The following is a 27,787-nucleotide window of genomic DNA, read 5'->3' as shown; positions in this document are numbered from 1 at the left end:
CTATGGTATTGTCATACATGGCCTTTGACATTGAGTTACATTCCTTCTCTACCTAATTTGCCAAAGCATTTTTATCCTAAACAGGTGTCATATTTTGTCAAATGCTTTTTCTGTATCTGTTGAGATGATCATATGATTTTTACCCTTCCAGCTGTTGATGTGGTATGTCACATTTATTGATTTGTGTGTGTTGAACCATTCTTGCATCCCAGGGATAAATCGCATTTGATCATGGCATACGATTCTTTTAAGGTGCTGTTGAATTTGTTTTGCTAGAATTTTGTTGAAGATTTTTGCATCTATATTCATCAGGGATATTGGCCTGTGATTTTCTTTTCCTGTTGCATCTTTGTCTGGCTTTGGTAGAAGAGTAATGCTGGCCTTAGGAAATGAGTTTGGAAGTGTTTTCTCCTCTTATTTTTTGGAAGAGCTTGAGAAGGATTGGCATTAATTCTTCTGTAAGTAGTAGAATTCACCAGTGAAACCATCTGGTCCTAGGCTTTTCTTTGTTGAAAGGGTTTTTGATTACTGATTCAATCTCCTCACTCATCATTGGTCTGTTTAGATTTTCTATTTTTCATGACTTAGTCTTGGTAAGTTGCATGTTTCTAGGAATTTATTTCTTTTAGATTATCCAATTTGTTGGCATATAAATGTTTCAGTATTCTCTTATAATCCTTTGTATTTCTGGCATCACTTGTAAAGTCTCCTTTTTCACTTATAATTTTTATCTGAGTCCTTTCTCTCTCTGTGGTTGGTCTAGCTAAAAATTTGTCAGTTTTACCTATCAAAAAACCAACTCTCAGTCTTGTTGATCTTATCTCTTTTCTAGTCTCTATTTCATTTATTTCTGTTCTAATCTTTATTATGTCTTTCCTTCTGCTAACGTTAGGCTTAATTTCTCCTTTTTCTAATTCTTTGATATGTAAAGTTCAATCATTTATTTGTGAGCTTTCTTCTTTCTTAATATATGGTTATCACTATAAAGTTCCCTCTTAGTACTGCTCTTGCTGCATCCCATAAGTTTTGGTATATTATATTTTCATTTTCATTTGTCTTAAGATTTTTTTTTAAATTTTCCTTTTGATTTCTTCTTTGACCCATTCATCGTTCAGGAGTGTATTAGTTAATTTTTACATATTTTTGAAATATCCAATTTTCCTCCTGTTATTGATGTCTAGTTTCATACTATTGTGGCCAGAAAAGATACTTGCTATGATTTCAGTCTTCTTCAGTTTGTTAAGATGTGTTTTGTGACCTAACATTGTGGAAATCCCCCCTTGCCCTATCTAGTTCCCACATCTCTCTCTCTTCCCTTCTACCTTTAAATATCACCATTTACAGTTTTTTTTCTTTATTTTTAGGATGGTTTTGATTCTTAAATTTCTTATTTCCACTTCAATGAGCATGTTGCATTCAGGAATTAGATTTTATAGACTGTTTTATTCTCATTGCCAGTGCTTAGCAAATGTGCTTAACAAGTATTTATAGAAGGCTGGAGGAAGATTTAACATTTTTCAGAGATGTGAAAAAGACTCCAACCAGTTTACCTGTTAAACTTACTCCTAACTTGTGAAGGCCACTGAATTAAACAAAAGAAATTAAAAATCAAATTCAGCTCCCCTTGCAGGTACGTTTAAAATGCAAAGATTGACCAGAACCAGTGAAGGTGATTTGCAACAGGAAGAGATTTTATTGACCCACCACCATAGAGAAAGCCAAAGAAATGTTACCATTCGACAAACAGCTTGTCTTAATTCACTGGAAGAAAAGCAGAAAAAAAAAGAGGGCTTTTATTTAGGAACCTGGCTTCAGTTTGGTATTTTAATTTAGGGGCTCTTCTTCTGGGGTTCAGGAAGGCACCCTCTGTTCACTCTTCACATTGCTGGCTTTGGTGGATTTCTCTTCCACAGTGTGAACTCTGGATGAGAGAACTTTGCCACGAGGATCTATTTCTTCCACGATTGTTTTAACCATGGTGGTTTTAGATGACTCTAAAATGAACACATGAATTGTTAGAATTTCTCAGATCCACCAAGGGGAAATAATTAACTCATCGTCTGAAACTTATACAAGTACATTTTGAATGCTCAACACAGCTTTGTTTACCTTTTATCTGATTTCCTGGTCCTCCATAGCCTTTTGATTTAACACAAGAGCTGTAAAAATATAGAGAGCTTGCATTAATTATTTCACTCTATTTTGCCGAGGAAACTGGAAAACAAGGATTTAAGATGGGACATCTCCGGATTCTGAAATAACACTGGAAGGGGTTTAGGTATACATGATAAGGGTCATAAATACTCTGTACTTGATTTCAAAAAATCTTTAATAACCTTAAAATAAAGTATAAAGTGTGTTCTCAGTAGAAGCTGTCCTTACCCATCCTCTCCATCAATCAGGCGGCAGTAGGTCTCAATCTCCTTTTCCAGGTGGACCTTGATGTCGAGCAGCTGCTCGTACTCCAGCTTCTGGCCCTCCGTCTCGGTCCTGACCTGGTGCAGCTGCTCTTCCAGGGCCCCGATCTGAGCCTGGATCTGGGCGAGCTGGGCGCAGTAGTTGCCTTCGGTCTCGGTCAGGGAGCACTCCAGGGAGTGTTTCTATGGATCAGTAAGACATAGTTTAGTAGAAAATGTCGCAGTGTTGTTTTAGAATAAGGCAGAGCATTTACGAGATATGTAAAAGAGTTTTCTTACATGATGCAAGTTACCATATTTACCCCAAAGAATCCCCCTTGTTCAATATTAATTGTTGCCTTTATTAGATGCCATACGGTTTTTCTGTTCGAGAATGACACAGTTGGTGGTGAATGTCACTCATAGGTCCAGCAGTGTTAGCAAAGATGAACTTGTTTCTTCATAGGGCACAGTCTAAAGATCCCTGTGCCCCACCGATATAGCCTCTGCTTCTAGAGTCTGCCACAATTTGCCACATTTCCCAGGAATAAAAGTCCCCCTACAATTTGCTACTTTGTTTCTCATCATGTGACAGTGTTGTCTCATAGAGATTGTAGCTCTTCTATTAAAAATTAACAACCCATAGTGAACTGGGTAAACTTTCCTGAAGCAGACTGACCCAAAGAAAAGAATGACCTTTTTAAGCTTTAAATGGTTTGTGAATCCAAATGGGTTTATAAAGGGTTTCTCCTAAAGAGGGATGCTTGCTACACTTTTAGATGGAATAAAGATAAAAGTGTCTTCCTCTTTCAGCTGCAAGAATTTTTATGCCAAGTCCTAATTTTATATACATTCATACCCTCTTTTGTGGATAAACCCTGAAGGTTTGTTTACTAGCCACAGTGGGAAAAGTATAGACGTGGGAGTTAGGAAATTTGGAGAGAAGTTCAACTTCCTTTGTATTCAACTGTGGGACTCTGGGAAAACTGCTTAACTTCTTTGAATCTCAGATTGTTCTTTTGGAAATAATGACAGGAATTATAAAGTCTGCCCTGCCCAAGCCCTAGGGCTATTGTGGATTCTAGTGGGAGAAAGTGCTGGGCAAACCCTTAATGAAAACGTTACTATTATTATAGGGTGTTAACTTTATAGGCAACATTCATGCCTCTACTTTGCTTCTTGTTTATGCCACTTAAAAAGGAACTTGTAAGTATTCTTAATTAAGTGGCCCAAAGGAATGCCAGATGATATGATAGGAGGGGTGCCAACGCATTTTTGCACTCCACGGAGCATGGTTGTTTTTTTTTTTTTTTTTTTTTTTAATCTTTTGACTTGGGAGAGAAGATGCAGGGTAGAAACCATTTTCTTTTCGAGTACCTCACAATAATTGTACTTGCTAATTTCTAATGTTTCCTAATTATGAGCACCTAGGTCTACGTTCCCGGCCAAGAGGATTCTGCTGTGCAAAATGCAAAGGTGTCTTAGGGCAAGCACGGTAATTAACAGATAAAAACGCAAATAAGTAATATCATGTGGAAGAAACACTCTGCATTTCTTCTCAGCTTCTGAAACAAAACTTTTTTTTTTTTTTTTTTTGTACTTTGTACTGACCATTGCCAAGAGGGACTGAAGTTCGATCTCCAGGGTTTGAAGAGTCCGTTTCATCTCGGTCAGCTCATTGCGAGCTGAGCTGGTTGCGCCGGCATCATCAGAAATCTGCTGCTGCAAGGATGCGCTCTGAAAGTGGGGGGGCGTGGGGGGTGGTGAGGGTGCTGCCGGCCTCGCCTCAGTGCCCAGGGCCCCGCAAGCGCGCCCGGGCGGGGTTTTACCTTCTCGTTGAACCAGGCCTCCGCGTCCCTGCGGTTCTGCTCGGCCAGGGCTTCGTACTCGGCCCGCATGTTGTTCAGCAGGACCGTGAGGTCCACGCCGGGCGCCGCGTTCATCTCCACGTTCACGTTCCCTCCGGCCGCGCACTGCAGCGCCTTCATTTCCTGAAAGAAATTCGTTTCGCCACGTTAGGAGCTGAGTATTTTCAAAGGAACCAGACCGACAGGATGCGTAAGGTTAGAAACTTTTAAAAAAGGTTTGTTTCTTTGGAGGCGGATGGAAAGGAACATGTCAGTTTAAACCATACAGAGAAACTGACGAGTTCCTTCTGGAATACTGATGCCGGACATGGTTATACTTGTCATCTGAAATCCAGTTTTTAAAATCTTGGGAGCAAGGCGGGTCATGGAATCGGGGGAGACAGAGCCCCTACCTCCTCGTGATTCTTCTTGAGGTAAGCCAGCTCCTCGCTCAGGGTTTCCAGCTGGATCTCAAGGTCGGTTCTGCACAGGGTCAGCTCATCCAGGACCCGGCGCAAACCGCTGACATCCGCGTCGACGCTCTGGTGAAGGGCTTGTTCATTTTCAAACCTTAGAAAATATTTGACAGTTGCATCGCCTTAGTCCCATCACTTTTGAGGTCATCGTAAAACTCCAACCATGCTTCAAGGTCAAACTGTTAAAATATACTCAAAACGTCAGACTGCCCATAATGCAAGAAGCAAATTTCTTTGAAGCAAGAGAATTGGGAACACTCCAAATTCTCTTTCTTATGATCTTGACATTCATTTGTGTGGGTTCCTAAATTTCCCAAGTAAAATATATCATTCAGCTGGTCATTCTTACCTGCATTGGGTTTATTTTTTATTATTTTTTATTTTTTTAAAATATTTTTTATTCATTTATTTGACAGAGAGACAGTGACAGAGGGAATACAAGCAGGGGGAGTGGGAGAGAGAGAAGCAGGCTCCCTGCTGAGCAGGGATCCCCATGCGGGAGGATCCCAGGACCCTGGGATCATGACCTGAGCCAAAGGCAGAGGCTTAGCGACTGAGCCACCTAGGAGCCCCAACCTACATTTGGTTTAAAACAAATAAACAAAGTCAAACAATCGAGGTGACCCCCAATAGCTTCGATTAAAGGCGGAAACGTTGAGATGAATTCTTCAGTTTCTCTTCAGCTCTACTTACTTTAGCCTGAAGTCATCAGCCGTTAGTCTTGCATTGTCATTTTGCAGGATAACATTGGCATTGCTGGTAGTTGCAGAAATGATCTGATAAATGGAAAGTCAGGAGTTAGGAAATGTCCCAATTCCTTGAAAAAAAAGTCACCTATCAAGTTATAGTAAACTTTCTGGCATTCTGTCTCCAATAATAAGATGATTCTTTTGCAAATGGGAAATTAAGTATGGCCTCTTTTACCCTTCACCCCACCCATAAACGAACCCTTTCTATGGAAAAAGTTATAAGTAATGCAGGAGGCCATGGTGGGCAGTTTTTGACATTTTCATATTACGAAAAGCATAAACATGCATACCTCGTACCAGGTATGGGTGAGCCATGTTCAAAGATTAGAATTTGAATAGAAATTATCTTTAATATTCAGAATGCACAATGGAAAATCAGAAGTCGGGAGCAAAGCCCTGCCGTGTGTGACAGCTTAGACATTTGTGTTTGCTTGAGTGGCTGAGTAGTCTTAGGGGTATTAATCCTCACCACATTGTGCTTCTTACCTGGTTCCTAAGGTCATCAATTATTGGGAAGTATCGGCTGTAATCATGATCAAGACCACGGCAAGAACCAGGCCCGAATTTCTCATACCAGCCCTTGATCTTCTGCTCCAGGTCGGCGTTGGCCTCCTCTAGTGCTCGCACGTTCTCCAGGTAGGAGGCCAGGCGGTCATTGAGGTTCTGCATGGTGACCTTCTCATTGCCCGACAGGAGCCCATGCTCATTCCCGGTGAAGGCAGCACAAGAAGCACTTCCCCCAGCCAGCCCCTCACCATGGCCTCCTGCAGACGAGCTGCCCCCAAAAGCGCAAGAGAAGGCACTTCCAATGCCCGGCACACCGCATGCATTTCCAGCCCCAAAAGCTGCTCCCCCGTTGGAGCCAAGCCGTCTGGATGCAGAAGAAAAGCGCACAGACATGGTGTCCAGACCCGGAGAGCTTGTTCCTGGAGTGAAGCCCTGATGGCAAATGTCCTGCTCAAACAGTTGAGTTTGTCTTTATATACACATTATCAGGGTGTTTCTTGATGAACCCAGCTACCCATAGCAAACTGGTGTTTGCCAGCTCATCTTGAATTATTCATAATTGGGTGATTTTTTTTTTTTTTAATGAATGCCTTCACCCTACCGTGTCCATTTCTGTAGGTGGGTAGTTACCTTGGGGTGATTTGTTATCTCCAAAATGGGACAGGGAGGAGTAAAATCAAGATGATTATAGTGATGCATTTCAAATTTAGTATGAGCAATCCTTCCTGTCTTCCAGGTTTCAGGACTACAAAACTCCTATAAGAATAAAAAAGTGTGATGGACAGAGTTCTCTTTCCCTTGCTCAAACCAATGACAGTACGTTTTCTCTGGCAAGTGAGCCATCATAGTTATGGGCTTCAGTGGATAATGTGGTCTTTCTTTCAGATATATTGAAAATAATTTCAAAACCATGGGCTCATGGTAGCAGAGGAAGGAGGCCAGGCCTTAAATGAGAAATGAGGATTTAAATGGACTCTTCTTTGGAGACAGAAAGTCTTCCTTGATCCTTATCCCTCCTGAATTACCATTTCATCTTTACTGGTTTTCTGTCTAAGGTATAAATAAAGGTATTGGTTAATTTCTCTGAGCCCAGTTTTCTGATCTGTAAAATGAAGGGACTAGACTGTGGCCTGTATGTTCCCTTTCTATTTCTAGATTTCTTGAATTTTTACATGTCTTCCTTTCATTATTTCTAGAAAAATTTTCTGCATTCACTTCCTCCATGCTTCCCCCCCCCCACTCCCTCCTGAATTTTGGTCCCAGCACTTTATTGAAATCAACTCTCAGATGGCTAATTATCCCACATCCAGTCCAGGCTTTATTTCTCATGTTTATTCTCCTACACCCTCTTGGACATATTTGATACCGACCACCCCAGGCTTACTGAATTCTGAACAATTGCCTTCTGAAAATAGTTCTATTAGAATATTTCTGGTTGCTCGTCTTCTTTCTTCCATATGTACTCCATAGAGTACATCCGTGCTCTAGAGCTTGTCTTTCCTTACAGTTTTGTGCTCGGCACTCTTGTTTTCTACACATTCTCCTTTGCTGCTGTCATCTTCTTGTCACTTGGACTGTAGGGGAATGGTTTCTAAATATACATCTTTAACACTGGCCTGGGTCCCGTCCTAGACCCACGCCTCACTACGCCCACCAGACATTTCTACTGGATGATTTCTAGCTGAACACTCCATCATCTTGTCATCAAACTTTGATCTTTTGTATCTTTTTTCATTGCCTGTTGGTGGAATTACCCCGAGTCACACTCATGATTGCTAAGAGGTCTTTAATTTCTATTATCTTCTACCAGCCTACATCCAGCAAGTCACTAGGTCCAATGGAATCTACTTCAGCAGTGTCTCTTGAAGCATTTTTCTCTTTTCTATTTTTCTTCTCACTATCATTTTTTTTTTTCCAACTCAATGATTGGATTTTTGGTTCAAGTCTTCTTCCTTTCCAGCCTGGTCAGTAGGCAAAGCAGTAAGTTAAGGTACCATTCCTGTAGTAATACACCACCATCCATACCACTGAAAGAAGGTGAGTTCTTGGATCAAATACATCTGCATTCATATCCCAGTTCTGCAACTTTCTGGCTGTGTGACCAATGCCGAGTTCCTTCTTGCTAAGCTTCCATTTCTAGGTGGGAGACATGACTTGTGTTTTTGTGAGGCTATTAAATAGTAGTTACATTTGTAAAGCAAGTATGCTTGTCAGTAATATATATACAGTAAATATTTCTTTCCTTTTTCCACTTCCCTACAGTTTAAAAATCAATGGACTATAAGCTTGAGAAAGCTCCTTTGCCTGACATGTAAGTTTCTTCTTGAGGTAGGTCGTACCTACCTGACTTGTTCATTCTTTCATTTTACTGTTCTTCTCCCCTCCCCCTCCTTTTGGTCTTTGCTCTTGTCGTTCTCTCCAGTTGAGATTATTTGAAATCTTGCATTTGCCAAGAACAATGGACATCACTTTCAATTTTGAAAATGAAATTGCTAAAAATATAAATTTTCATGACCTAATAAGTGAATTTGCAGAAAAGCAAGCCAGAAAAATCTGTTGATCAATCAAGAAATCATATTAGTAAAGCATTAGAATTTATTGTATTACATAAAATTATGACATCGAAAATGTTATTTTTTGCAATTTGTAAGATTATATTATGTATGTATTACTACTACTTCTACTACATGTTTTAAGTAATAAGATATTTTTAAAGAAAAAAAATTATGTGTTAGTACCTCTAACTGAACTTTTCCCTGACTTTTGAACAAGGGACCTGATATTTTCATTTTGCACCAGGCCCTACAAATTAGGGAGCCATCTCTGGTTGTTGGGTCCTTCTCTGGGGTTGCCAAAGCGTTCTAGAGAAAAGACCTGCAGATACTTGAGTGTTTCCCATAAAAGAATGCTTACTATTCATCCACCCTGGTGTGAAATACACACACACACAGCCTCCAAATATTTAGGACCCTACTCTTAAAGATGAGCAGAATTTTAAAAATCACCATACATTAAAAAACACCCCAACATGAAAGACAAAGACTCAACAAAAGAGCAAAAAATGGCACTTGAGAAACAGACAATAAAGGAAGCTGGGGAAAACTTAAAAAAACCTCCTATCACTAATGCCCTTAGAAGTAACAAAAATACTATATATTTGAAACATGAATACAGTGTCATTAAAGTTAAACAGCAGAGCACAAGAATGGGCTATCAGAATGAAAAAAAAAAAATAAGTCTCAAAATAACTTCAATAGATGGGTTGGAAAATAAGCTTAAAAAAAAATCTTCCTAACAGTTGAACAAAGGTCAAAAAGATGGATAAAAGAAAAGACTAGAAAATCAGAGGCTTAGTCCAAGAAGAACAACCTTAAGTAAATCTTTCAGGAAGAGACAAAGGAGAAATGATGAAGAAATTATTTTATAAACATATTTTATAATACTACTCAGAACTAAAGGACCGAGTTTCTAAATTGAAAGACACCGCCAAGAACTATGAGTGATAAATGAGAAAGAATCACAGCAGAGCATGTGCTCAGTTTATGCCAGAGAACCATGGAGAAAAAGAGAACACTTAAAGTGTCAAAAGAAAAGACAACACCCATCCTGTGATGGGGAAATCAGAATGGCTCTGGACTTCTCAACAACCCTGGAAGCCATGACTCCAGTGAAGAATGCCTTCAAAATTCTACTTGAAAGTGATGTCCACCCTAAAATTCTCTGCTTTGACAATTAATCAGGAGTGAGGGTAGAATAAAACTATTTTCAGACATGAAAGATCTCAAAAAATCTATCTCCCTCACGCACTTTGTCAGGAAACCACTAGAGGGAAAAATGAACAAGAAAAGAGAAAGCTTAGAGTCCAAAAAATGGGGTCCCAGTACGAGCGCACCACATGCATGACCCTGATGATAGCTGGGTAGCAAGTCAGAAAAATAAACATGAGATGGGAGGATTCTGAGTGTGAGGTCTGCAGGGGATAGATGAAAACGATGGATGGTTTTGTTCGTGTAAGAAAGAGGCATGAGAGATTAAGATATACAGGAAACCAAGTAGTAAAGATGTTAGAAAAATATTGACTGTATGAAGAACAAAAAGTTGTACAAGAAAACATGGCATATACTGCTCAACAACAGTGAACAATATCTACTTAGTCATAATGGTGAGAAGACTCAACATTGATTTAACCAAATATTGTGGTATAGCTATGTTAGGAAGAGAAGAAACGTGGTAAAGGCAAAATTCTCAACTTTCTTTTAAGAGCATAATATATAATATGTAAAATTGGTAAATCAAGAAATATTGAATAAAGCATATTATTTAAAAATCTAAAGATAAAGATGACAAGGAATAGCTAAAAGGGTTGTAAATGGTTGCCCATGGAGAGCAGAGCTTGAGATAGAAGGGAGAGAAAAAGACACTGTTGTTTTTTGTTTTTACTTTTAGCACGATTTAACTGTTAAAACAAAGTGCATATATTACTTTGACAAAAAGTAAAAATTTATTTAAAACTAACCAAGAAAAAAAAATCCCAAATGCACGTCGGAGGTTTCACTGTAAAATTTATGAATAAACTTGATACAGAATGTGGTTTAAAAAATTGATACTATGGTATCTCCATGTCTAGCAGTTAAATAAGACTAGATGAAATACCCTAATGCTGGATAAATTATTGTAAAATGCCTTTTAAATTCATATCTAAGCTCAAAAGAAAATAAAAGGAGTCATAAAGAAAAGAAAAGACAAGACAAGACACAGAGCTGAAACAAGAGTGGTGAGCAGACACAGAAGCTCGAGCTGCCCTAGAAATATGCTCAGAGCAGACACAGATTTTTCTGGTTAAGAGCCCCAGTGAGGGAAAATGGTTTGGATCTGACCAAGTGTCGTAGCTGAACTTGAGACCCCACTTAAAGCTGTATACCCCAAAGCCTGTGTCATCAGTAGAAAGGATGAAGTTAGAAAAATCTCCATGCTGGCAAAGTGGAGAAACCAGCAAGTCATTCTGTTGCCAATGGTACTGAGTAAAAATTCAATACAATGAATATTGCTGATATTTGATAATGACTTATAATCATGGCCTTACTTGATACAGTTTTGCAATTTGAATTTATGCCCGCTTAGTCTGAGAACCCCAGTCCAAGAAATTCATTTAAGACGTTTTCAGGTTGGGGTGTGTGGGTGGCTTGGTTGGTTAAATGTCCAACTCTTGATATCAACTCAGGTCTTGATCTCAGGGTTGTGAGTTCAAGCCCTGGTTGGGCTCCACAGTGAGTGTGGAGCTTACTTAAAAAAAAATTAAAAATAATTTTAAAAAGATGTTTTCAAGTTGGTACTGCTTCATAGTACTCTGGAGAAATCATCTCAGTCCTGGCCCTGCAGGACTCCCAAAGTTAAATTCCAACCACATATACACTCACAGTAAAATAAACATGGGAGGAAACAAACACGTCTGACTAAGCCAACACTAACTACAGTCTACAGAATAGGACATCAAAGACCAACGATAATGAGATTACAAGAGAGTGTATGCAAAAAAATTGTGGGTTTTTTTTTTGTGTGTGTTTAGAGAAGTGAAAGAGAGAACTGGAAGTGTTCCAAATGAATAACTATTAAGAATGACTAGGTAAATTTTAAAAAGAAATGGCAGCGGAAAAGAAATGGACGAAGGGGATTAGGAGTGCGCTTAGCTAGATGAGCACTGAGCATCCCAGAACAGTTGAATCACTATATCGTACACCTGCAACTAACATAACACCGTGTGCTAATTATACTTGAATAAGAGAAAGAAAAAGAGAATGAGACAGAGGGAGAGAGGGAGGGAGGGAAACAGAGAGAGGGAGAGAGAGGAAGATTGGAGAGAAACTCTGACACACTTTTCATTGGAGTCTCCCTAGAGGCTAAGAATTTTCTAGAATGGAGCAGAGGGTAAGAATTTTCTAGAATAGATTAGAAACAGTCCTCCAATTCAAGAGGCAAAGTGAATTTAAAAATCTACTTCTAGGCATATCGTAGTGATGTGGAAGAACACCAAAGACAAGGAGAAGACCTTAAAGCAGCCAGAGAAAATAGCGATCATCTACAGAGGAACCATAATAAGACTGTCAGTAGCTTTCACTAGCAACAATAGTGTCTCACTGGAATGAGCTCTACAAAATATATGTTTTTAAAGATTTATTTATTTATTTATTTTAGAGAGGGGGTTGGTGGAGCAGAGGAGAGAGAGAGAAACTCAAGCAGACTCTGTGTTGAAAGCAGAGCCCAACACAAGGCTTGATCTCACATCCCATGATATCACAACCTGAGCCGAAACCAAGAGTTGGATGCTTAACTGACGGCACCACCCGGGCGTCCCTGTACACAATATTGAGAAAAAATAATTATCACATGAAAACTGAGCTGTCTTTCAAGACAGCTCTTTGCCAAGCAAAGCTGTCTTTCAAGAATAAGGTATGGATTCTGGGAAATCATGGCAATGGTTGCAGAATTTTTGAATCCTTACAAAGAAATCACACAGAACAATTATATCACAAAACCAGAGACCCGTGTACAACTTTTATAACAAATCTCGGTGACTAGGTATTACCATGAAACCCAACATGTAACCTGGTAGAACAAATTACCATTAGCCATTAGACTTCTGTGGGAAGAAGAGGGAATCCAGAGGCACCTGAAACATCTGATTATTGGAGAATTATGGAAAGCCAACTGAAAAGGACAGCAGGTGAATTTGAGAAAAGCAGGTGAAATTATAACCTGAAACTGGGTTTGCCTCTTGAGGGGTGTGGAGCCAAAGGACACAACCAAGCCAAAGAATAGGAAAAGAAAGGGTTTTACTTGCAACAAGTCAGGAGAACACCATGGATATTTTCCAAAGCAGTGTCTCTCCAAACAACATTAGGGAAGTTGTAAGTTAAGTGTGCATGTGTATTCACAGATGGGGCTTGGCAAGGGAGAATTCAGTAAAGAATTGGGGAAAAGTCATCCTAAGTGGACAGAGTCCAGGTTCTAGTTGATTGAAGTCATGGCGGGGGGGTCAGCATCACCAATTTTCTGCTCTAGTGAGTCTGGTGTTTGAGTGCTCAAAAGGGTTTAAACCCTGTAAAAAATGACTCAAGGGTGTGTGTTAGGTCAACCTTTATTTATTTATTTATTTATTTTTAAAGATTTTATTTATTTATTCATTCAACAGAGATAGAGACAGCCAGCGAGAGAGGGAACACAAGCAGGGGGAGTGGGAGAGGAAGAAGCAGGCTCACAGTGGAAGAGCCTGATATGGGGCTCGATCCCATAATGCCGGGATCACGCCCTGAGCCGAAGGCAGATGCTTAACCGCTGTGCCACCCAGGTGCCCCGGTCAACCTTTATTTTTGAAACAGCACTGGAAGTCTTCTCATTGATTTGTTGTCTCTGATATGGTTAGGCTATTTCCTGGCCTGGTAGAGACTTAGTTTCTGCATTCCCGTTATTTCTTTAAAATCCTAACTACTGAGATGTTTGTATTTTTGGTCATTCTGATGCTTTCTAGAAAGTTCTGCACGAAGTGTGCTTGGGCAAGGAGTGCTGGTCAGGCGCAGATCGCAAAATGGCTGTTCGGGCATGGACCAGAGAATGGCTGGGAGCCTAAAATGACTTCTCTTATGTTAAGAAAGCTATGACTTGTCTTTCCTTTTCTGGAGATCTCTAACCCTATCTGCCTACAAATGGAAGAGTTTTGCCCACTCAGAGGTACGTGAGTGAAAAGAGTCTCACATGAGCTCAGACGGAAATAGTCTAGACCCTGCGAATTCTCAAAACCGACCAGCTGTGTTTCCCTTCCAGGAGAGTGCCCCACCATAAGAAGAAACCCCAGGAAGAAGAATTGAAACTGATCAGAATAGGGTCAGTAGAGATGAAGGAAAGAGAAGGTCCAGATACATGGAGGAGAGGAAAAGAGACAGGAAATTTGAAATCAAGCCTATATATTTTTGAACCCTAGATGAAAAATGAGAAAAGGCACGTGTGTGCAGTTAGAAAAGCCATGTGGAACTATACTCATTCTAGAGGTTAAGGAACGTGAATGGCCTATAAAAATGAGCAGAAGAAAAGGATTGAGGTAAAATCCCACAAAATGTTAGCGCACGCAAACGAAAAAATTAGGAGCTGAATCACATCTCTATAGAAAATCAGAGTATGCCAGAAAAAAATGTCCACAAAACAGATTAAGATACAACTTACAATTTCGAAGTGATCTCAAATGCATTAAAATGATGGAAGAAAAAACAATCAACATAAACCATAATTAGGACACTTAGAAATGAGAAGACAGAACTTAGGAAAGGATTAGAAATCAAAGCAAAAAAAATCATTACACTGAATAAGATCCAAACACAGGCAATGAGAAGTTTAGGGGAAATCAGTTCCCAGAGAAAAGACGTATTCTGGAAATACACATCTTAAATCAAACATTAGAAAATACAATTTAACAGTATATTAAATAGCATATACTATTCCAACGGAGTGATTTATAGGAAATGAGGATGGTTAAATATTACATGAATAAAATGTCATGTGACAAAAATCCTACGATCATCTCAAAAGCACTGAAAGAAAAACATGGGCAATTTTACTTATCGTGTTGGAATGACAAAGACCTTTCTCCACAGATGTGAAACTCTGAATCTATAATGGAAATTTATCTATATATGGTAACGTATTATAAAAGTCTGTGTGATGACAAAAAATATTTAAAGAGAAAACAGCAATAGCAACACATTTGCGACTCCCAACAACAAATGGTAATTCACTTCTCTTGTAATGAGTGTCCACGCATGTTGGGTATTTGTTAAAAGAAGGGATATCTGTTTGTGATTTCTGCTTTAACAACCGACCACGCAGTGTCTGAAGTCCTTCTCCTTCAGATGGCAACCGATTCCTTGGAAGCTCACCCCAGCAAAAAGTACCCTTCAAGGATTGGAGAAAAACATGTAATTATTAGTAGAACTCCTGAAGAACTCAGGAGCCCTAGAGTTCTGCTGAGCAAAGGAAAATCAGACCTAAAGGCCACGGTGACTTCTTACCGTCCTCGAAGGGAAGAGCAGATTTAAGACTAAGTTCTGAGGATGGGATCTTTGCTTTGATCCTATGAACTCCACAGAGCACACAGGAAACACACCCAGCACTTAATTTCACATCTGTTCCTTTGCTAAATAGAGACACAGGGAATTCTGGTTTGTTCCCTTGGCAAGAAATTATTAAAAAGCAAAATTCAACAGAGTACATTTGAAGAGCTAATTGGCTTTATGAAGTGATGCATGAATCGGGTGACTTGCCATGCTGCAAGTAGTGAGGCACTCTGAGGAGCTGTACAAAATGGAAGGCTTTTATAGGAAGGGGGGGGCAAGGGGTTTTTAGCAACAGAAAAAAACAAAAGGATTGTTACTTCTTCTTTTTGGGGGGAAAGGGAAGGGCAGGGGTTTTTATCATGCAGATGACCTCACCAGCGCTGATCAGGAAATTTCAGATTGACTGGTAAAAGGTCACATTCCTGGAAAAGGTCGAAACTGTAGCTAAGTCTCGGGTTTGCTGTTGTTGTGGGGGCCACATGACTTCATTGTAGGCTTGTAATATCTTTCTCTTTTTTTTAACAAAATGATGACTGAGAGTTATTTGCTTTTCTTTTTAATCTTGTCACATCAAAAGCACCCTTACCACAAAGTGCAATGTGTGCTGCCCAAACTACCGAGGGAGTACAACTCTGATTTCAGTTCCAGGGTGTGGGCTCCCCGCACCCCTCCAACACCAAGCACTTCTTTGACACTAGCAACAATTCTCCTACACTCAATTCTGACACTGTCTACCTGGAGATAGGCGAAGGGTTCAGTCCTCTAAGACCGCTCACTCAACCTCCAACTAGTTCAGACCCCAATCTCAAGTCTGGGTTGTCACTTGTGCTTCTGACCCACTGGCTGTAGATCAAAGGTTTTCCCAGGAGCCCCTCCTTGGGTTGCTTAATTTGCTAGAGTGGGTCACAGAACTCAGAGAAATATTTTACTCACTAGATCGCTGGTTTATGATCAAAGGCTAGAACTCAGGAGCAGTCATATGGAAGCGAGGCATGGGGTGCTCCCGATGCACCATCCTCCCCAAATCTCCACATGGTCATCAGCTTGGAAGCCCTGCAAACCCCATCTTTTTGGGTTTTCATGGAAGCTTCCTTACATGGGTATGGTTGATTAAATCTTGGCCTTTGGTGATTGAGCTCAAACTCCACCGCCTGTCCCCTTCCAGGAGGTGGGGGTTGGGGGTGGGACTGACAGTTCTAACCCTCGACTCACATGGTTGGCTCAACTGACAGCCACCCCCCATCTTTGGTTTCCTTATAGGCTTTCCAAAAGTCACCTCAGTAACATCACAAAAGAACCTCGATAGTTCTGGACAGCTTGGAAGTTCCAAGGGTTTTAGGAGCTCTGTGCCAGGAATGGGACAAAACTGTATTTCGTATCATAAATCACAATATCACACCATGAAAATCCGATCACCATGAAGACAGTGAGTCAGTGTGTCATGAGCTCACCTGATAAGCAGGACGGGCTTCATCGGTGTGAAACCTGTGCGCGGACACAAGGTCTCCTGTTCAGAAGGACCCCACGCTTGGTTTAATGCTCTTCTGTTGCTGTCTTGAGATTCTTTATTTTATCTCCTGAGCTTGTCTTGTAAGTGAAGCCTGCTGGGACAATGGGACAAGCATTTGAGCAGAGGCGTATGGATGGAAATAGCTTTGTCTGCAGTTTTTCCTTACTGCCGCCGCAGCCTGTAGCATAGGCAATGCCCCGCTGCCCAGCGAGCTGGTGGACCCATCCTGGGGAGTTTGCTGAAACTCCCAGCGAGTGCAAGGTAAGTTTGTCTATGACTGAGCAAGTAGGGTTTCTGACAACCCCCACCCCCCCAAGAGGTTTTCCATTCAAATGGAATTTGTCTCAAATGGAGAAAGAAGACAATGGTGTTCTAAGGAACAGGAACTACGAAGGAACCTTAGCACGTAGGGTCACATCCCTGTAGGAGCCAACCACTTAGGCTGAGAACAGTGATCCAGAAGGATAGGGCAACCCACAGCATCTTTTCCTGTCTTTTTTTACTCATCACTATGCCAATGGTACATAGTGTTGGCAGAGTGTGAGCAGATACAGGAGCGAAGGAGAGCCCCGTTGTGTTGGTTTGGTAAGAACAAAATACACACACATGTGTAGGGGCTCACCAAGGGCAGCCTGCCACAAAATATGCCACTTTGGCGTATTGAATATTTTATTTTATTTATGTTTGTTAAAGATTTTATTTATTTGAGAAAGAGTGAGTGAGAGAGAGAGAGAGAGAGAGAGAGAACGAGAGGGGGGGAGGGTCAGAGGGAGAAGCAGAGTTCCCGCTGAGCAGGGAGCCTGATGTGGGGCTCAATCCCGGGACTCCGGGATCATGACCTGAGCTGAAGGCAGCTGCTTAATAACCGACTGAGCCACCCAAGTGCCCCTGGCATATTGACAATTTTAAATAAAAGCTACTTAAGGGATGGCCTGTACAAGAAGGACACTCAGACCTCCTCTGTCCCCCTGAAAGCAGGCAATAAATCCCCCATGTGAAACATGCCCTCTCTATACCAAGAGGTAAAGAGACATCCTTATTCCTGAAGATGGAAAATTTAGAGCCAAAAAGGTTGAATAAACAACTCTTGCTACTTTTTACCGATTTACTACCACAGCCCAAATTCTGTTTAGAATTCCTTACTAATTGAAGCTCCCAAAACTGTTTTCTTTCTCCTGTCAATTGCTCACAGATTTATTTTCTCTTTGTCTAAATAAGTATAAAAACTGCCTGCCTTCGGTCGTTTCTTTGGGTCTCAAATTCATTATTGGGTGTCTGTGCACATGTAATAAGACTTTGGTTTTTTTTCTCCTGTTAATCTGATTCACGTAAATTAATTCTTCGTCTAGACGGAAGCCCTTGAAGAGTCGAGGAAGGATTCTTCCCTCTCTTCACATGCGTCAGCTACAAAATAGGCACTGTGTTATTTCGGTGATTCTGTACACCAGTTAAATATTCTTCTATTTGAATTTAAAATGGGTATGTCCCAATAGAAAAATGAATGGCAAAGTTTATGGCAATAATTTAACATTTTAATTTTTATTTATTTAAAATGACCTGAAATGACAAATTAAAAAAAAAACACAAGTAGAGTGTATGACTGCAGAAGCAAGGACAAAACTTTATCTTTCAGTGCCTCTAAGGACACTTGTTTTGAACAAGGGGCGCCACATTTGCATCCTGCACTTAACCCTGCAAATGACGCAGCTGCCCCTGAACCCTGAATATTGGGGAGATTATTTCCCCACGAATTTCTAGTATTTGCTTCATTTGATACTTCCTGGCTCAAGAGTTTGTAAACATCCCATCCTTTGCCACTTATGTGAACTCCCATGAGGCTGCTGAACTGTTGGGTAGAAGTCCTGCTTTCACTGGAACTTCTCATTAGAATCAGCCCACATATTACGGAAATAGGAGAGCAGCTCTTCTTTTAGGGACTTGAACGTTTGTTAGGACTCCTTACCATACATTTTGGTCCAGAAACACGATAACCATAATGTTCATCAACCTCATGAGACTTTAAGTTCTAGACCAGGTGTTGGTGGGTTGAATCTGGTCTTTTTACCTGTTTTTTTTAAAAAAGATTTTATTATTTATTTGACAGGGATAGAGACAGCCAGCGAGAGAGGGAACACAAGCAGGGGGAGCGGGAGAGGAAGAAGCAAGCTCATAGTGGAGGAGCCTGATGTGGGGCTTGATCCCATAACAACGGGATCACGCCCTGAGCTGAAGGCAGACGCTTAACTGCTGTGCCACCCAGGCGCCCCTGTTACCTGTTTTTGTACAGTTCATGAGCTAAGAATGGTTTTTACATTTTTAAACAGTTGGGAAAAAAATCAAAAGAAGAAAAATAGTTCATAATACGACAGACTTAGTTGCAATCCGAGTTTCAGTGTCCAGAAATAATGTTTTATTGGAACATGATGGTGCTCATTCCTTTACCTGTCGTCTATGGCTGTTTTCTGCTACAATGTCTTAGCCAAGTAGTTGAAATAGAGACGTTATGGCCTGCTAAGCCGGAACTAGTTCCTATCTGGGGCTCGACAGAAAGTTTGCTCTAGGAAAAAAGTCATTCACACGAGGCTCATTGCTGTGGATCTTTCCAGAAGTAATCCTGATTATATGGGGAACAGTATCCTGGGAAGTATCCAGATCTCCGAAGAGTTTGATAAGCTCGTTGATAAAATACCAGGAATGCGCCATCTAGTGATGGGATTTTTCAATCACAGGAGAATTTCTGATTTTTTTTTTTCCAGATTATTTGTTTGCCCATGCAAAATGGTGAGATATTTAAAGATGATGCCTAGTGAATACTAATATTTAAATGCCATGTGGTATTGACTATTATTTAAAACTAGAGTGAAAGGCAATGACAATAGATTCCATAAATGTACTCCCGTGAATGAGATGTAGAAAAAAAAATAAATCTCAAATAGCTGTTTATTAGTTATGGGTGAATGGAAATGAGTGCACATCCACTTTTTTATTTATTTGAAAACAAACACCCAAGACCCTGTGAAAGTTAACTAAGAAAACAGGTATTTTTGCTAAGTAACTTATCGGTAAGGGTAGAAAGATTTTATTATTATTATTATTATTATTATTATTTCCTTGATATTTAGAATAATGTAGTTGTACAGGAACCTTTTCTCAAATTGTTCTTTTCTCAATGGCGCCTAGAAAGGCGCCTTCTGCTCTGTTTTGCCGCTGGTCATTTTAGATGTCTTTTCTTCAATGGAATGAACTCTCGATGAAAGCACTTTACCACGTTCATCTATCTCTTCAACCACTGTCTTCACCAGTGTGGTTTTGGATAACTCTAGAAACAAAACACCTGTGAATACACATATTCCAGCTAAAAGATTACATGGGGAAGAATTCCCGTGCTGGTCGCGATATAATGTATTATGTACACTTTGGTGAGACGGCAGTACGGATTTATCACGATAGTTTGGGATAATTTTACCCACTTAAAATAATGAAGTTCAGAGCACTTTAGTTAAAATTACTTAAACACAGATGTTGCCACAGTATCCAATTGCCATTAATGCAAAAGTACTTACAGGAGAAACAGAACTCGATTTTATTACCTTGAGGTGACTTCCTTGAGCCTCCTGACCCGAAACCCTTTGATCTGGAGCATGAGCTGAAAAAAAAAAAAAAATCACCCCAGTTTATTCTTTAATATTTCGGGTTATCACTTAAGAACTATTCATTGAGTCAAATGATGAATGTGAATCAAGTGAACATTGTATGCCAAAAACAGATCTTAGTTTTCTATAAAGGAAACTTACAAGTTTTATGTACAGGAGGTGAAAATAATTCAATGTCTTCTAAAGAAAGAATATAAAACAACTTTGTTTTCATTTGATTTTTTTAAATCTAAGAATTTAAAGCCTAAGGAGAATATATATATATAGTCATATGCATATATAATATATTCCATTATACATATATGAATATATACTTTTTTAGATGAAAATAATACATTTTTTTAGAGAGGGAGAGAGGCAGGGGAGGGGCATAGGGAGAGGGAGAGAAAGAATCTTCAGCAGACTCCTTGTCCAGTGGGGGGCCCAATGTGGGGCTGGATCTCACAACCCTGAGATAGTGACCTGAGCCAAAATCAAGAGTCGGACACTTAACTGACTGAGCCATCCAGGCGCACCTTACTTCTTCTCTTTTTTTAAGTGTTTTATTTATTTAAGTAATTTCTACACCCATGTGGGACTTGAACTCACAACCCTGAGATTAAGAGTCGCATGCTCCTGGGGGAGCATAGAGATCCTGGGGGTTTGTATAGAGTACGTTTCTTTCAGCGCAGCAATGATATTGGGAATGGAGGGAAAGATGGGTAAAGCCTGGTTGGGGGGGATCTTGAAACCTACACTGATTAACATGCATACCGAATGGGGTCTTCTGCAGGGACGACTGGGGTCATCCAAAGCAGGCGAGAAAGGGGCTGTGAATGTATAAAATACGGAAGGGATGACTGCAGAGGGAAGAGGTGGACACACTTCTCTGCAGTGGGAATGAAAAGCAAAGGGCTTGGAGGCATGGAACATGGATGGCCAGTCCTTGGTTGTGGTTTAAAATAGGTAAAAACCCATCCGGGAAAACACCGGATTTTCAAATGCCATTACTTACTTGCCGTCTCCATCAATCAGGCGGCAGTAGGTCTCAATCTCCTTTTCCAGGTGGACCTTGATGTCGAGCAGCTGCTCGTACTCCAGCTTCTGGCCCTCCGTCTCGGTCCTGACCTGGTGCAGCTTCTCCTCCAGGGCCCCGATCTGAGCCTGGATCTGGGCGAGCTGGGCGCAGTAGTTGCCTTCGGTCTCGGTCAGGGAGCACTCCAGGGAGTGTTTCTGGGGACAGGGGGTGGCACAGCAAGGAGGAAGCCACTTTGAGGGCTATGCAGGCCAGAGCTTCTCAGCAAACAGCAGCACCACGTCCTAGGTGAGTTTTGGAAATCTGTGGGGCTCGTCACCACAACGCGGGAGGTGCGGAGGAAGGGGAAGTCACAGGCGTTTCCCGGGTGGGGGCCCGGCACGCTGGAGGACCTCCTATGGCATAAATGACCCTTTCCCACGAGACCTTTGACTGTTCCAATGAACTCTCATGATATTTAGGTAATCTTTCCTATCATGACCAACCTAATATTAAAACTGTTTTGGGGGGATAGTGCAAAAAGAAATCATATTGGAAATTTTATATGTTGAAGTTACATATTTATTTTTAGGTTGGGTTTTGTTCTTCACTCTTATCCTGCTCCTGTCCCCAGAGACCTACCCCACCACTGCTCCAAGGCCTTGCATGCTGCTTTTTATTTTTTCTGATCTGTCCCAGATTTGCTTGCTCTTATTCAAAGGCCTTTTACGAAGCACTGGAGATGGAATGAATGCCTTCACAGGGGTGGGCTTTCAACACAAGAGATGTGTTTCATAGCACAGTACAGGTCATTATTTCCACACTGTTCTTATGAATATTATACCTCCTCATTTCCACTTGCACAGCCTGTCATCTGTCTGGTCATGTGATGACTACTTCAACTAAAGTAATTCTCCTCCCCCCTTATCATAGATAAGTACCTCTGGGTGGTTATTACTTCTCCTGATATTAGTTATTATCCGAGGGTCCACCCGCATTCACACTCTTTCATTTTCCTGTTCTTGGGTGGAGCCGCTCCTGATCTGACCTTGTTTAAAATAAAAACTTATTTATCAAGGGAAGAGGTAAACCTCTGTCTCTCTCATTACCTGTTCTGGGGGTAGTTGGGCCCAAGTGTTTACATATGGAATAGATTTTATTTAAAAATATGAAATAAAAAATGTAGTTTTCCTTTTTATTGCACTTATGGCATTATAGTGGTTTTTAAAATTTGTCATATTGCTTCATTTATCCTCTTTTCACTTCATTCTACAATAAAGAGAGAGTTATAAAGTATTCATCATAACAGGTGGACATGGGGTTTGATGGGGCTAAGAACCACTGGCTTAATAAATAGGCCGGCTGGTATCTTATATGGGTGGTGCCAGGTTCTCCAGGGCAAAGGAGTGGAAGGTGAACAGGATGGTTATGGGGAGGAGGGGGCACCAAGAGGCAAGACGTCAATGACGTGTGTGCTTGGCTGTTCAAGACATTAATTTCCCTGATGATGTATTCTCATATGGTATTCATTTTATTCCTCCCCCCCACTTTTTTTAAGATAGAGAGGGAGAGAGGGGGGAGGGGTTAAAGGAGAGGGAGAGAGAGAACCTCAAGCAGGCTCCCTGCCCAGAACAGAGCCTGACGAGGGCCTCAATCTCAACCCTGAAATCATGACCTGAGCCGAAATCAAGAGTTGGATGCTTAACCGACTGAGCCACCCAGGTGCCCCTGGTATTCCTTTTCTAAGATGGCTAATACTCTTCTTAATGAGAGGGGACGGCATCCCTATCTATACAGCCTTTCACAGTAAAGGTTAGCTTGTAGATGAGGAAAGAGGACAGGGTGAACTTGCAAATTTGCATACTACAGGAAGCATAGGAAAAGTTTATATATTTAGACAACTCCCAACTTACACGTGATTTGTATGCTAAACGATAGAAGATCCTGCTTAGAATCTGTCTATGACAAAAGAATCCCAAGTATGGAAGTTAGGTTCTATGCCACCATTATTCTAGAATTCAGTTTTGTTGTCTAACATGGGCTTTTTTGTGTGGATTATCTCCTGAGCCCAAGCTATGGTCCTCCCCACTGCACAGAATTAACTACTTTCTAACATCATCTCTTACGTGAACATGCTCCCCTTCTGATCCCGGAACTCAGGAGTTTATTTATTTCCTTCAACGTAGCTCAGAAATGAGACGGCAGATTTGTGCTCAGGGATACGGCAGCAGTCACAGGCCCTCGGGGTTCTAGTCGCAGGGAAGAAGGGAGCAGGGCAGGGAGCAGGGCTCCAGGAGCCCAGGGTGGCAGGGGGAGGGTGGGGCTACCAGCCAAGCCGTGGTGACCAGGGTCAGGACAAGAGGGGCATCCTGGTTAAGTTGGGGGTTAGTCAGTGGTCAACACAAGTCTCTCATCTAAACATTATATGGTAAGAGAGCACTGTGCCCTTTTAGGGTGTCTTCCTAGAGTTTTGAGTCGTCCTTACCTTCTCTGCTCACTGCACTCGTTTGTATCAATGGCTCTTTTCTTTGGGTTCCAACTTCGTGTCCTCTGGGAGCATGAAACCCCTGATGAGGACGGGAACCCCTGGGCCACGGGTATGCGGTAATTCAAGCTTTTTGGGTGCTGCCAGCTCATGCCCCAGAAGGGAAGCCATTTTTAGTCCTGGATGGTCTCCATGGTAACGTCTGAACTAACTGGCAGGAGGTGCCAAGGTGGCTGAATGCCCAGCTCTGTGAGGTGGGTGGGGAGGAAGGGGCTGCCCGAGCTCACAGGGATTCAGATACCTACCGTCTTTTCCTCTGCCTGATGAAAAGCACCACGTGGCTGTAATTGGCCTTCATCAGTACCAGGAGATGCTGGTGACGCTAGGTCTGCCTTGGATGGCCCCCTGACATTGGCCTGACAATTTCCAGGCAGGGTAGCACCCCTGCTGCTTGCCCCAAGGGCTGAGTTAGGGACTGTGTGTACCGTGAGCTATTGTCACGAAAGGGACACTGAGCAGAGGCCAAGAAGGAAATCCTCAGTGATCTCAGGGAGCAAGAAACGCTCCGTCTCTCTTTCTGAACGTCTCAGCGTCTGTCCTCCCTGCCCTCTTCCGCTCTAAGTATTTGTAGGTAAAGCTCTAACAGGGGAGACGAGGAGGGCTCCAAGGAGAGTCACCAAGCGCAGGCTGTCCTGCGCCCTCGCCTACCGTTGCCAGGAGGGACTGCAGCTCGATCTCCAGGGTCTGCAGGGTGCGCTTCAGGTCGGTCAGCTCGTTCCTGGCCGAGGTGGCCGCGCCCGCGTGGTTGGAGATCTGCTGCTGCAGGGTGGCGCTCTGCAAAGTGGGGTGCCGGGGGGTGAGCGGGCCTGCACCCCACCGGGCTGGCCGGGGGGCGGGGGGAGGGCTGGGTGGGCGGCCTCACCTTCTCGTTGAACCAGGCCTCCGCGTCCCTGCGGTTCTGCTCGGCCAGGGCTTCGTACTCGGCCCGCATGTTGTTCAGCAGGACCGTGAGGTCCACGCCGGGCGCCGCGTTCATCTCCACGTTCACGTTCCCTCCGGCCGCGCACTGCAGGACCTGCATTTCCTGCGGGGCAATGGGAGCTGGACTTGAGGCTCAGTTTATGCTCAGGACGTGCGACTGCTCCCCCGCGCTGCTGCCCTTCCAGCCCTCTGCCCTGTGACTCTTCCCTCTCCTCTTTCTCTTTTCCTGTCTCCCGGCCTTTCCCTCCCCCGCAGTTCTCTCTTGGGGGGCAAATAGTTGGCGTTTTAGGTTTTTCTAACCTGTCATACGGTGTTTTCCGAACATTTTTCATCCATTGTTTTGGAGACTATTTTGGGGATAGTCATTTATTTTTCCCCTAAGGGGTTTGAAGCTGCCTGGTTTACATAACATGTCAGGTACTGGGGTTATTACTGTGCAGGGTCCAACATTCAAGTACAGCCAGGCTCATTGAATGGAGAGAACAGTGACAGCGTTTCCTAGCCAGAGAGGTCTTTTGTGAGAAGGTTGACCTCAGGGATGGGCTTTTACGAATGACAGAATAATCGGGTGCAAACAAAGACAGGTGTATCAATGCAAAAGCCATGCACCATTTTCAAAAGGATACACTGTTCTGTCAGCCTAAACGGTGGAAGGGTACAGATCAGATGGTTGATATTTCTAACCTCGGGGGATGAGATCAGAAGGGCAGAGAGCGGGGAGAAAGAAAATTCTTTCTTTGTATGCCTTTGGCATTGTCGAAATTACGATAATGAGCACGAAATACTATGATCATTTAATGGCCCTCCCTGCGAAGTCTTTAAAATGTGCAGAGTCACGAGTTGCCCAGAAGGACGGCGTCTCCTACCTCTTCGTGGTTCTTCTTGAGGTACCTCAACTCTTCGCTCAGGGCTTCGTACTGGAGCTCCTGGTCGGTTCTGCAGAGGGTCAGCTCGTCCAGGACCCGCCGCAGCCCGTTGATGTCGGCCTCCGTGTTCTGGTGAAGGGCGAGCTCGTTTTCATACCTTGGCGGGCATTAAATGCATTTCAGCCGAAGTTAGGCAACCTCAAGCGGCGGAAAAATAAAACCTCAGGTGCTTTGAGCGGCACATTGGAAAGTGAATTGGGACTCAGACTGTTATGAAAGTATACAGCGAACGCCTTCCTCCACTCCTTCCACCCAGTTCTGTGCAAGGAAATTGGCAGTTACTTAGTGACACAAATTCTGAGAGCGGATCACGATTACATGAAAATATGCCATTTTAGAATTTTAGCTTAGTGACTATTTTTCCTTACTTGCGTGTTTATGAGCTACTGCTTGCGCTTGGCACTCTTCCAGGCAGGCGTAGAAATACAGTGATATTGTGTCCCAAGAACGTAATAAATATGTATAAATTGTGAGGATAGCTGATTGTAAGAACATGCCTCGTGTCAAAGGTATTGTTGTATCGTAACACACGTTACTTCCTTTAATCCTTTATAGTTTATTCCACTCGGGATGAAATAGAAATTTTATTTAGCATATTAAATAGACTGGAAACTTTTTCTAGAGGGTGATTATTTCCTATCACTTACTTTAGCCGGAAATCGTCAGCAGCCAGTCTGGCATTGTCAATGTGCAGAATTACATTAGCGTTAGCAGTAGTGGAAGAGATAATCTAGAAGAAACCAAAAGGGAGGACACAACAAATAAGCCCGCTCTTATAATTGATCTCAGGAAATAAAAAATGTGACACGATTAACATTTGCGTAAAATTCTTATTTCCTTAAGTGACAATCAAGATATTTAAAATTTTGATTTTTAAGAATTACAAATGTAGTTATTTCCTCTCCTCTACTCACATAACTTTTAGAATGCAATGCTTTCTTATCAATGAATGTATTTCAAAACCAGTAACATTGAAGCTCCTTGAAATTCATGCATCAAAGTGCCTCTTTTTGACTAATAGGAAGAATTATTTCTGAAAATAAATAATAAATAAGTATGACCATAACTGACAGATAATAATTATGAAGCATTTCCTATTCATGTTCTGTGTCTTCTGCTAGGTAATTCTTATTTTTAAATACTTTGAGTATTTTCAGATTTGTGATTTCTCACCTTATTCTTAAGATCCTCGATTATTAGGTGGTATCTGCTATAGTCATGATCAAGTCCACGGCAAGATCCTGGTCCGTATTTGTCATACCAACCCTTGATTTTCCTCTCTAGTTCAGCATTTGCCTCCTCCAGAGCTCGCACGTTGTCCAGGTAGGAGGCCAAACGGTCATTAAGATTCTGCATGGTCACCTTCTCGTTCCCAGACAGAAGTCCCCCTTCACTTCCAGCAAAGCCAGAACAAGCAGCGTTTCCAAGGACACCACCAGCATGGCTCCCCCCAGGAACACTGCCCAGGCCCCCTCCCAAGGCACAGGAAAATCCACTTCCAGCAACAGAGCCGCCACATGCATTGCTGCCTGCAAAGCCCGAGCCTCCACTGGTTGGTCGGACAGATCCAGCTCCAGACCATAAGCAAATCTGCCTGGACCCACTAGAAAATCGGAGCGACATGATAGAATGAGCAACGTTCAGCTTGTCTGTAACAAGATAGCTGTAGTTTCAAAGGAGACCTGGATATCATGTGCTGATGCTTTCTTTGGGCTTTTATACACAATTATTCGGGTGTTCCTATTTAAGTTATGCATGCCAGGAGAAAAATGGCATCATTCCGATTAGCATGAAATTATGTATAATTAGGTGATTTTTTTTTAAATTGATGTCTAGCATCCCTGGCTGTTGCTTCAGGATATTTGTTATCTTAAATATAACAGGGTTCATTCTATATTAAGTTCATTATTTTAACTTCTAATTTTGAGTGAGTAATCCTTTACTTTCATCTAGACCCTAGGAATATACCGTCATTAGGTGGCACCAGATACTATAAAGTTTTAAAAGTAAGATTGTGATAGGGTACCATCAGTTAGCTACAGTTGGGTCTTCATTACCAGAGAGGTATATAAAGAACGATTTCCTAAGAAACACATATTTTATCGTGCCATGGCAAAATAAATAAATAAATAAATAAAATTGTGTTATTTAAAAAATATGAT

At 41.8% G+C, this 27,787-nt stretch overlaps 2 protein-coding genes across 2 annotated transcripts; both read right to left on the bottom strand.

Annotated features, from left to right (window-relative positions):
* Positions 1-1,705: 1,705 nt before the first annotated feature.
* Positions 1,706-6,563, bottom strand: KRT27 (keratin 27). The gene is made up of 8 exons (XM_045781655.2): positions 5,955-6,563; positions 5,413-5,495; positions 4,657-4,813; positions 4,226-4,387; positions 4,008-4,133; positions 2,383-2,600; positions 2,110-2,159; positions 1,706-1,994 (listed from the first exon to the last, which is right to left on the bottom strand). The coding sequence occupies exons 1-8, from the start codon at positions 6,366-6,368 to the stop codon at positions 1,852-1,854; spliced, it is 1,353 nt and encodes a 450-aa protein (XP_045637611.2). The 5' UTR covers positions 6,369-6,563; the 3' UTR covers positions 1,706-1,851.
* A 12,962-nt stretch (positions 6,564-19,525) lies between these two features.
* Positions 19,526-27,248, bottom strand: KRT28 (keratin 28). The gene is made up of 8 exons (XM_045781653.2): positions 26,799-27,248; positions 26,273-26,355; positions 25,566-25,722; positions 24,641-24,802; positions 24,427-24,552; positions 21,234-21,451; positions 20,177-20,232; positions 19,526-19,905 (listed from the first exon to the last, which is right to left on the bottom strand). The coding sequence occupies exons 1-8, from the start codon at positions 27,246-27,248 to the stop codon at positions 19,763-19,765; spliced, it is 1,395 nt and encodes a 464-aa protein (XP_045637609.2). The 3' UTR covers positions 19,526-19,762.
* Positions 27,249-27,787: the final 539 nt, after the last annotated feature.

This window comes from Ursus americanus, chromosome 23, assembly GCF_024610735.1.
Source record: "Ursus americanus isolate L20-20 chromosome 23, mUrsAme1.1.p, whole genome shotgun sequence".
In the NCBI taxonomy this organism is placed as follows: domain Eukaryota; kingdom Metazoa; phylum Chordata; class Mammalia; order Carnivora; family Ursidae; genus Ursus; species Ursus americanus.
This window is presented reverse-complemented; position numbering and strand designations above follow the sequence as displayed.